The 12,194-nt window shown below is 34.0% G+C and overlaps 1 protein-coding gene across 4 annotated transcripts in view; it reads left to right on the top strand.

Annotated features, from left to right (window-relative positions):
* The window catches only part of Dolk (Dolichol kinase), a 69,944-nt gene extending 60,311 nt beyond the window's left edge, over positions 1-9,633 (top strand). For all 4 annotated transcript variants that reach the window (XM_068374306.1, XM_068374308.1, XM_068374309.1 and 1 more), the window contains one exon: positions 4,198-9,633. In XM_068374306.1, coding sequence (XP_068230407.1) covers positions 4,198-4,701 — 504 coding nt within the window. In that variant the 3' untranslated portion in view covers positions 4,702-9,633. The remainder of the gene's footprint in view (positions 1-4,197) is intronic.
* Positions 9,634-12,194: the final 2,561 nt, after the last annotated feature.

The following is a 12,194-nucleotide window of genomic DNA, read 5'->3' as shown; positions in this document are numbered from 1 at the left end:
GAATGTAGACATGTAGCATCTGAGGTCCTGGAGTAGGTATATGCTTTAGCAACCTATCAGAACCAGAAGCAGCTAGTCATTGAGTAAAAATGTAAAATGTGAACAGTTACATAAATTAGCTACATAAGATAAAAATCCATTTTCTGTCTTTGCTCTAGAATTGCTGAATTGTTTTCATACATACATATACCAAGGCACTTCCCCCAATTTTGGGCGGTAGCCGACATCAAACAAATGAAACAAAAAAGGGGCCCCTCCTCTCTACATTCCTCCCAGCCTGACAAGGGACTCAATCGAGTTCGGCTGGTACTGCTAGGGTGCCACAGCCCACCCTCCCCCGTTATTCACCACACGTGAAGCTTCATAACGCTGAATCCCCTACTGCTGCTACCTCTGCGATCATCCAAGGCACCGGAGGAAGCAGCGGGGCCTACCGAAACAGCGGCACAATTGCTCACCATTCATTTCTATTTCTAGCATGCTCTCTTGCCTCTCTCACATATATCCTCCTGTCACCCAGAGCTTCCTTCACTCCATCCATCCATCCACCCAAACCTTTGCCTTCCTCTTGTACTTCTCCCATCAACTCTTGCATTCATCACCTTCTTTAGCAGACAGCCATTTTCCATTTTCTCAACATGGCCAAACCACCTCAACACATTCATATCCACTCTAGCTGCTAACTCATTTCTTACACCCGTTCTTACCCTCACTACTTCGTTCCTAACCCTATCTACTCGAGATACACCTGCCATACTCCTTAGACACTTCATCTCAAACACATTCAATTTCTGTCTCTACGTCACTTTCATTCCTCACAACTCCGATCGATATATCACAGTTGGTACAATCACTTTCTCATACAGAACTCTCTTTACATTCATGCCCAACGCTCAATTTTTTACTACTCCCTTAACTGCCCCCAACACTTTGCATCCTTCATTCACTTTGACGTACACCTGCTTCCACTCCACCATTTGCTGCAACAACAGACCCCAAGTACTTAAACTGATCCACCTCCTCAAGTAACTCTCCATTCAACATGACATTCAACCTTGCACCACCTTCCCTTCTCGTACATCTCATAACCTTACTCTTACCCACATTAACTCTCAACTTCCTTCTCTCACACACCCTTCCAAATTCTGTCACTAATCGGCCAAGCTTCTCTTCCGCGTTTGCAACCAGTACAGTATCATCCGCAAACAACAACTGATTTACCTCCCATTCATGGTCATTCTCTTCTACCAGTTTCAATCCTCGTTCAAGCACTCGAACACTCACCTCTCCCACCACTCCATCAACATACAAGTTAAACAACCATGGCGACATCACACATCCCTGTCTCAGCCCCACTCTCACCGGAAACCAATTGCTCACTTCATTTCCTATCCTAACACATGCTTTACTACCTTTGTAGAAACTTTTCACTGCTTGCAACACCCTTCCACCAACTCCATATAACCTCATCACATTCCACATTGCTTCCCTATCAACTCTATCATGTGCTTTCTCCAGATCCATAAATGCAACATACACCTCCTTACCTTTTGCTAAATATTTCTCGCATATCTGCCTAGCTGTAAAAATCTGATTCATGCAACCCCTACCTCTTCTAAAACCACCCTGTACTTCTAAGATTGCATTCTCTGTTTTATCCTTAATCCTATTAAGCAGTACTCTACCATACACTTTTCCAACTACACTCAACCAACTAATACCCCTTGAATTACAACACTCATGCACATCTCCCTTACCCTTATATAGTGGTACAATACACGCACAGACCCATTCTACTGGTACCATTGACAACACAAAACACACATTAAACAATCTCACCAACCATTCAAGTACAGTCACACCCCCTTCCTTCAACATCTCAGCTCTTACACCATCCATACCAGATGCTTTTCCTACTCTCGTTTCATCTAGTGCTCTCCTCACTTCCTCTCTTGTAATCTCGCTCTCATTCTCATCTCCCATCACCGGCACCTCAACACCTGCAATAGCAGTTATATCTGCCTCCCTATTATCCTCAACATTCAGTAAACTTTCAAAATATTCCGCTCACCTTTTCCTTGCCTCCTCTCCTTTTAACAACCTTCCATTTCCATCTTTCACTGTTTCTTCAATTCTTGAACCAGCCTTCCTTACTTTCTTCACTTCTTTCCAAAACTTCTTATTCTCTTCATATAAATGACCCAATCCCTGACCCCGCCTCAGGTCAGCTGCCCTCTTTGCCTCACTTACCTTGCGCTTTACTTCCACATTTTTCTCTCTATATCTTTCATACTTCTCTACACTATTACTCTGCAGCCATTCTCCAAAAGCCCTCTTTTTCTCTTCCACTTTTACCTTCACTCCTTCATTCCACCATTCACTCCCCTTCCTCATGCTGCCTCCAACAAACTTCTTGCCACACACATCACATATATACAAAACCTATATATTTTATTGATGAATTATATAGGAAATTTACTTAGTTTTCCATTGGAATCTTCATCTTTATCCTAGTGTTTCCCATTTATCCATTACTTGATTATTGTGCAAAATGACAGAAAAGGAATGTTTATCGTAAAACCTATTTAGACTGTCTTTTACACAAAACTTTTATGAGTGTATAGATAATTTTTTCTACATACATATGTTTGTGTTATTTGCAAATAATTTCTATTGTTATGTTTCATGTACCTCTTGAAACGATATTGTATGTACAATATTTGCAATGAGTGTATGAAAAAAATGTAAAATATGAATATTATGATATAAAAAACTTTATTATAAATTTAGTTATACAAAAATCGAAATATATTGTGCGTCTGCTCTACAGTTGCTCATTTTAATTACAATACTATATATAACTTTTTTGTTCAGCTTTCTATTGCAATTTTCAGTTTCTTTCTATCTTCATTCCTTAGCTACTTATAATATGAAACAATCAACACAAGTAGGTTGACACAAGACCTCATTGCTCACCGTAAAAGTTTAGCTTTTCGTAAGGTATAACTCCTTATTACCAATCAAATTTATAACATGACAAAGCAGCTATTTGGATGAAATTTCCATATGAATTAAAAGTCCTTTAACATAATTGTATTTTTTATGAATATTTTTTAAAATTATCTCGTGTGTTTTGCATAATTTTCATCTTATTTTCTATATTAAATACTTTGAAGTATTGCAACGATATTCTGCTTACTTCATGGAAATGTTCAACCATTCCTTGACATAATGCAGTAAACCCGAAGTTCATATCTGTTTTAGTTTGCCGTACTAAGGCACAGAAAAATATTCTCTGCTGTTGTGTAAATTTTTCCGTCCAAAATCATGAGCCTGACAGCCATTTTATCCTGCCCATAATATGAAGAGTGCTAAAGAGTCCTTTAATTTTTATTGTTTTTTTATTTAATACTTTAAAGGGTAATATCAATCACTTGAAATTACAATAACATTACTGTAATTGTATAGCGAGTTGCATGATGCTATAAAATGAAGATTGTATAACAAGTATTTGCAAATGTTATCTGAATAATTTTTAAATATTCTATCATGATTTTATGAACTAAAGGATTCCAATTTATTTCTTATGTAATCCTCCACTCTGTCTCTTGTGATATTTTTTTTTTTATTAATGACTTGAGTAAAACTATAACATTCCAAAATTTCTGATGGCATTTGCTGCCAAGTGCCTGCAATGTGAGCTAACCCACCACTTAGCTGTTTGATTTAAAATTCAGCCATAGTCTTATATTGTTTATGTATTTTAATTTTTTCATTCTTATTTTAACACACATTGTTTGAAATTCAATTATTGAATTTTTGTAAGGTGGAGGGCTACATATTTGAGAACTTGTTTTTTTAAACTAATCCGAGGTGTTAATTTTTCTCTAGATTGTTTCTTTATAAGATCAAGAACTGGGCGAGGTAAGAAAGCCTAAGATAATGAATAGGCTATGGCTTGGGCTCCTAAGTTTATAAAAGAAGGTAGATGAATATGTATGTGTGATTCCTTCTATTACTAGATTTCATTTTAAAAAATTTTATAGAATGTACAATTTGAGACGACAGACATGAACAGTTGTTAAGAAATTGAAATGACTAAGTTTATTGCCCTTGTTAGAATTAATATTTTTATGATGAAATGAGTGCAAATCATACATATCTTGCACCTTTATGTAATTCTTATTACTTTTTCAGTTCATTAGGATGGAAGGACTGGAACCCATCTCATCAATCATATCTACAGCATTTGCCACCTTTTTAGATGAAAAAGATGGTGGTGTGTTGATTCTGAGCCACATTTACCTCTTAGCTGGTGTTGCTTGTCCCCTCTGGCTAAATCCCTGTACCATTGAGGATATCAAAGGTACAACGAGTTTGCCAACATCCATCCTGCCCCTCCTAGCAGGAGTTCTTTCTGTTGGAATTGGGGACACTGCAGCATCCATTGGAGGTACCTACTTCGGACGTAGAAAGTGGTTTGGCACCAAGAAAACAGTAGAAGGAAGTATTTGTGGAATTCTGACCCAGATGGTGGTAGTTGGAGGCCTAACCATGTTTGATATGGTAGATGTAACTTGGGCTATTTGGGGGAGATTGCTAGTTTCTACATCCCTTGTAGCAATAGTAGAAGCACTTACAGACCAGGTGGACAACATAGTTTTGCCTCTATTATTGTATACATCTTTAATGGATTTGTAGTACAGTACAATACTAATGGTAATAACTGAACTTTGCTGAAAGTAATGTAGAAGACTTGCGTCCAGTGCATATTGTATGGTACTGTAGTTCATTTCTCTTCTAGAGGGAGAATTATATTAATTAAGTCTGTTTTGAAAGACTTGTCACAAATAACTGTTTCTTGTTTTTTGGGGTTGTAGTGGTAGCTCAGTGTAGTCATTTCAGTTATGGTGTGGTGTTTTTTACACTTAAGTACTGTACTTAAATAGTAGATTGATTGTAAGAGAAGTTAAAATTTTTCTTTGATACATGCTTTATTTTTATTCAACATTCGCTCCTGAGTTTATTAGTATCTGTAAGTCACTACAGTGTAGAATGCTTTTGACATAGTAGGTTGTGATTTTCAAATTTAGTCATTGCAAAGGTAAAACCCTTGTCATTAATGTAATAATTTCAAAGGTTCCAAATTTTTATTGTGCAATTTTGGTTCTGTGTGGCTGTGAAAAAAATTGAAAACTTGTTTTGCCCAATTTGGTAACATAATTTATGTTTTAGTGTAATGTACATAGTTTTTCTGCTGTCATGAAATATGAAACATGACTTACTCATTAATTTCAGCAAGATACCAGAGGTAGTTAAAAACCTTAGTATAGTAAACTAAGAAATAAAATGCTATATTTTTTCTCATGTTCTTGGAATTTAGTATTTTTGAAGTTTATTTGCCTTTAAAAAAAGTTTTGATAAAAGGTATATCTGTTATTGATCATATTAAGCTTTTCAATTCCTTCTAGTTAGTAGCTGATTTTTTCTTTTTAATCATAACAGCTATTATTTTTCTTTTTTCCAATGAAAATGGAAATTCTGTTAACAAATGTCTTCTGTCAGTGTTCATAATAATGTACAAGAAATTTAGCTTTGCTTGAATGCTTAGAGCTGGATTTTCTAATTTTATCGAATATTACAATATGTTATGCATGAGTTCTATATGATATTACTAGTTTTTCATGTAAGGGAACAGATTTCTTGAAATAACGTATTGGAGTATTCATTTTTAATGTGTTCTGTTCTTCATGTAGAAAAATTTGACTTGTTATTTTTAATATCTTATTTTTAAAGGCGATTGGAGCACCGTTATACAAATATTTATTTGTCGTAAAACATTTTCATGATTAATATTGATTAGAATTATCTTAAACATGGGAAACTGAGTGCGAGTAAAAGAGGTCTTCACCCTATTTTTAAAGACTAAAATATATACTGTTGTATAATAATAAATTTCAGTCATATTGCTAATGGATGTAAAGCCAATGCCAGAGTCCCTGTCTGTGTTATTGTTTGGCATGCAGTTTACCAAATAAGAATATAATACTTTACAGAGAATCTAAAAGAATGAGAGAAAGAATTTTTACATTTGGTAGTTTCATACTTTATCAAAATCTCCCCGAATGCCACAAAGAATTTGAAGTTGTTCCTAGGCGTATAAAGCCTTTAATCCTTTAAAGTAAGAATATGTCTTCACTGATGCTAGAATGGCCATTGAATTGTTAACAGGGTAGTTGATAATGAAACAATTAGAAGTGATGTAAGGGGAATAGAATAACCACTTTTATCTTTGGTCGCAAAGGATATTGAAGTACTGTTGCACTGCCTTCTCGACTGTTAGTTCTTTTCTCACATTCATTTGTGTGTTTTTTTTTTTTTTTTTCCCAGTAGCAATCTTGCTTGTAATAGGAGTTCAATGAAAGGTGAGATTATTATAAAGTGGACTCTTGTTTAGTTCAGTGTCTCAGGATATTGGAAGGTGCTAGGGGTGTATTGTCTGGTTGTGCTGTTGTGGCTTTTTCCCTGGCAATATACAGTAGTGTGGAGGTATATAAAAATCATATTGATAATCCAGTCATAAAAATATAACATAATTATACACGTAAAAGGGATTAAAGTATGTTTTAAATACAGTAAAATACTTTTACAAAAGGAATTACAGTACATTTTCAAAATATATTTTTACAATTTGTTTTTTTGTGATTCATATATGTATAGTACTAAATTTATATGTTTTTTTTAGATGCTTTATTTGAAATGTTATGTTATCACGATAAGAGTGTACTTTATAACTGTTTTTGGGCAGATGGGAGACGATTGGTTGGAATATATTCTCATTTTTTTTTTTGTAGATGAGGTTAAGACATTTAGTTTTTCCCAGTATGATTGGTTCTGATGTAACACATTCCAATCAAATAAGCAGGAACTACTGTTGGTGTATGCTGTTAGTTTATGTCCAAGTGTTAGTACACATTGTAGCTATTATTTTTTTTTTTTTTTTAATTTTGAATGGTGGAGTTGTACTTTACTTGCATTATTATTTAGAGCAATACAAATTTAAAAAAAGACAAGAGAATAGAAATGTGGAGTACTATCTAGGAGACTTGGATTTTCTTGGAAGGAAAATGATAAAATTAACAATGTTCATAATAAAAGAATACAGAATTGATAAATCTATATACATGTAATATATCTTGTCACTTAAATATGGATTAATTGCAAATATCTTAAATTCCTTACATATTAAGCAGAAACTGCAAAATGAAGTGTTTGATCTCAACCAGAAATAATGGAATAAGAATGAAAAAGTTTCTTAAATATGATTTATGATAAAAATGGAATAATAATGTGAGAATGACAAAAATTCTGTGGCCTAATGATAAAATTGGTATAGTCAACTCACTTAATATTACAAGCAAAATTTCTGAAAAGAATGGTACTGTTACATAATAGCAAAACCAGTTTAGATAGTTTAACTTCAATAATTTATGATAAACTGTATTACTCTACAGATAACACCAGTTGGTTGTAGTGGTTAGTGCTTGTCTTTTATTGGTTATTTCAGTTCATTTGCAGTATTGTATAATTTAAACACAAATATATACCTGCCTGATTCTAATATTTCTTTGGTGATTGTAGCAAGAAAGATATACCTTTATGTAAAGTCGAATTTAAAATATTGTGATGTATTGTGAAACCTTTGTCCTTTTTTTAATAAGGAAAGAGAAGAAATACCTTTTATGTAATGTTGAATTAAAAGCAATGTAATGCAATGTGAAACTAAAAGGTCTGAAGATACTGTAATACATAAAAATAGGTTGAATAGTATACAAGGTGCGAATTAGTGATTTTTGCAAAGGGATTCAATATTTTATCAAGAGGTTACTATTTGTTAATTTTATGAAACCAAGTGATTTTTATAAGCTTGGAGCTTCTTGAGCAGCTACTGATTTTTTTTTTCATTTTTAAATATTATATAAAGGTTACTTCAAGTAATAAGAGAGATTTAAAGATGTACACTACCATACCCTTGCTTCTTTGGTCATTACCTGGAAAATTGTTGTAAGGAAGCCTATAGCAGAATATTAAAATGTCCTCTCACAGCAGTTACAGATTAATTTGAGAATTAAAAAGTTATTAATGGTAATTTTGTTTGAGAAAGCAGTGAGAAATTCTTTTTTTGTTATATGAAGAATTTGCAATAAAATGTTATCTTTTGTTTACGGGCTACCCTAGTGCAGTAGTCCATGTCTTTCTGTAGGCAAGGCTTTCTTAAACGAACGAACGAACATTGTATCCTGTAATTACATGAATAAATGGGCAGTTTTGATATTTTGTCATGGGCATGTTTATGCAACTATACTGTCCAAGTAGTGTACTTGATGAAGCTTTACATTTCTATACGTTTTATTTCTTGAAATATGTCAAATTCAAACCCCCTTACAATTATTCTTCATGTCCCAGGCCCTCTTTTGGGATGTCTTACTCAGCTCATCTTAACACAAAAACTAATACTGATTTTAAAATATGAAAAAATATTTCATTGTTCAGTTATATGAATTCCTCTTTCAATAATATATAGGCTTAAGTATGTAGTGATATTATATAGTATGATTAAATAATAAAAGATAAACATTTTGTAAATTACTGGACGTAAAATACGTCATATGGGGTTGAAGGGAGTAAAAATGTTCAGACAGAATATATTCTAGGGATTCAAAGACTTGACCACATCCAAAATGTTTTCATATTCATTAAGCAGTATCCAAACATACATTCCCAATGCATATTATTCCCTTTTTAACATAAATTACATATATTCTTTTATGATTAATCACATCTCAAACAGCAAGGATTAACAGCATGACTGATGTCCTTAATCTTTTAAGGTGTTTCCACCAATGGAGAAATAATGGCAGTTAACTATCACTAATTTAACGTTGAAAAACGTCAGTTAAAAGTTTAATGAAATAATGGTATGTTATGGAACAGTTATGTTTACAAAAGCTTTATATCTAATGCCAAAGGTTGTAATCTTTAAGTAATATCAGTGACAATAATGACATGGAGAACAATTTAAAACTTTGTTAGCTTTAATTAAAATTGGGTGTATATTATGGTATGGCTTCCTGTGTATTTTATGAGTACCTGTAATTCAATATTTGGGTGTCTTGCACATACAGGATATTATATTACAAGTTTAAGTCACAAATACAGTATACCTTCCTTGGTTTGTATGGCTTAGGTTTGTAAATATATGTCTTTATGTTTTGAGGTCCAGTACATTTTGTATGTAGGTTCATATTATGGAAATTTGTAGTTAATAAGTAATTATTGGTTTCGAGTTTCCTTTTCATTAAAAATTCTTTATAAGTGTGGGCTGGTCATTCCTTATCTTGTCAATATGCTGTATACAATCCTAATTTTTGTCCACATTTTAGGTTATAATTTCTTAGTCTTACTATGATGTGAGAGTATAGAAAATTTGTTAGTTTGGAATTAATTTCACATAGATTAGTCCTATCATGTAATACTGTATGTAAAATGTATTAGCCCTATCATGTAATATGGAAATTCAATTTCCTATTCCCATCATGAAATATACAATAAGAAAGACGAAAGTAAATATTATCTTTGTGATTTTTCTTTTATAATTTTAACAGTACCACAAATTTTCTATCGAGATCTTATCCAGTTTCCTCATACTTTTCTTATTTCTTTGAACATAGATTGTATAGGGCATTGGTTAATTATAAATATAACTAAAATTTATTTAAATTGCAGAGGAACTAGATACAGTATCCAGATTTACACCATTCTTTTTCTGATCCTTCATATGGGAAGATTTATTTCATAATGAAAGACCAGTAGCTGAGCATGGAAAGTATGATAAACCCTATCAGCAAACAATGTGCCATTGTTGAGTTGCACAAAATACTATAGATAAACCTATGCATGAACACTGTTAAAAACCAATCTCCAGTCAAGTGAGGACCAGGCAGTGGCTGCTAATGACTAAGCAGGTACTTATTTTCTTCCACTAAAACTCTAACCCCTAGCTCACAGCGAGACCAAAAGCATGGTCTACGGTGGAAAACCTTTTTTTTTCTTCACTTTCACTATACATCACATACCTTGCTATTTCTCCCATGACAGAGATTTTGTACCTATTTTTTTTTCATCGTCACTGTTGCTGGCCTTCAATTACTTTAACTGCATTACTTAACAATATCATAATATCTTAACACTTGTTCCATGACAAAGATCTTGTACCTTTTAATTTTTGAAAATCCTGTTCTTTTTTATTCTCGGGGTCACTATCCTTTTCTTATTGTAATTGAATTACTAACCAAGGGCAGAAAGGTGTAAGATTCTCATCCTCCCTTCCACCCTTCACACCACCTCCCTTTCCCTCATCCTCCCTGCCACCCTCTTCACTACCTCCATTCCTCTCTTTCTCTTCAACCCTCCTTATATCCTCCCTTTATCTCATCCACCCGCCTCAACTCCTCTCTTCCTTCCTCCTCCCTTATACAGTGTGTTAGTTGGCCACATGTAGGCAATGGGCAGTGAGTTGGTAGGTTATGAGTTGACCCACCCTAGGGCACTAATCATTTGCTGATTCTCGCTTTTCGTCCCTTCTGTTACGTAAGCCTATGAATAAGGAAGGAGGGCTCACTGTAAGAGTAATCTTGCAGCTTTAAGGGGATATACCTAACTGTCTGGCATATACAATAATTGATTTAATGAAAGAGAAATTGGCACAAGCAGACATTGAATTTTTTAAACAAACCAACTTGAATGTAGGTCAGAGAGATTATAGATTAAATACAAATTGATAATAAAGTATAATTTGAAAAACCAGGAAAATAATTCATCCCGAAATATGTTGCTTCAAGAAACCTTGTAAGAACCATTTCATGCAGATAGCCGAGTACTACCAGAGAATTCTACCTGTCGTGACGTTACAAAGAGGATCTCGATAGAATCTCACTTGAAATGTTAAAAAATTGGCACAATTTACAAGATGACAACGAGTTATTCAATGACGGCAAACTTCTCTGCCTTCGTTGTATCACCGTCACCGCAAGAAAATGGTTTAAAAATGTAAGTTACAGTATTTTAGTTTTCTTAATCTAGTATTTACAGTACTTGTACTGTACTATACAGTATATTTTACTGCATTGTGTAATATACTGTACATGTATGAGAGAGAGACTGCGAGCTTATGTAGAGGTACGAGTACCCAATATTTTATTGTAATAAATAGTCTATATATGTGTAGTAAATTAACCCATTTCAAATTCTAAATCAAATTTATTTACTGTGTTGTACTGTATACTTTATCCAGCATTACATTATAGTACTAATTTACAAACTAAAATTTCAGTATTGTACACTATCGCATCAGAAATGGTTTATATACGTGTAGTGTACTGTACTATAACATTGACAGCACTGTGTATGTGTGTGAGTAAATATTGTCATCTGAGGTGATTTTAACTTTTGGCTTGATTTTATTGATACAATGGCAATGTTTAACCTAGCTAACATTGTGGATAAGCCTTCATCAGCTGCTGGGCATACAATTGACTTGGTACTGGTTGGTGTGTTAAGTGATCTTGTTCGTGAGCTACCCGTGGATGACTTGTGCTCCCTCTCGCCTGTGCACAGGCTCGTGATACTTAAACTCACTCTTGAGACCAATAGGAGAGACTAAAAACATTAGTTTTAAATATTAAACTTAGCCGGTGAATATATAATAGCTGACGTCTCCGACGGCCCGACAGATTCCAAAAACTCGCGAGCGATCGCCATGAAGGTTGCGGGTGTGCCCACCAGCGCCGACTATCGGCCAGATACCGCATATACTTGTAAACAGCTCCAGTTCTTCTCTGTCGGTTTCATCGACAAGTCGATTCCACTCGCTTTATGACCTCGAGTTTTCTACCGAATTGGTGAAGTACTTGGTTTTGGTTTTATTGCTTTCGCCGTGTTGGATTATTCAATACTATCTTCAAAAGAAATGCTTTTGAAAGGAGAGTAAAAGTGTTTTGCCCTTGCTTTTTTTTATCTCTGGTTTTTCCATAGAGTAAAGATGGCCGACCCTTCCCTCAGTGTACGGAAGTGTGTTTTAGGCTTTTAGTAATTATTTTATCACGTTATAAATTATTGTTGATAATTATAGATTT

Source organism: Palaemon carinicauda, chromosome 5 (genome assembly GCF_036898095.1).
Source record: "Palaemon carinicauda isolate YSFRI2023 chromosome 5, ASM3689809v2, whole genome shotgun sequence".
Taxonomy (NCBI): domain Eukaryota; kingdom Metazoa; phylum Arthropoda; class Malacostraca; order Decapoda; family Palaemonidae; genus Palaemon; species Palaemon carinicauda.
The sequence above is the reverse complement of the archived record's forward strand: the minus strand, read 5'-3'. Positions and strand labels throughout refer to the sequence as shown.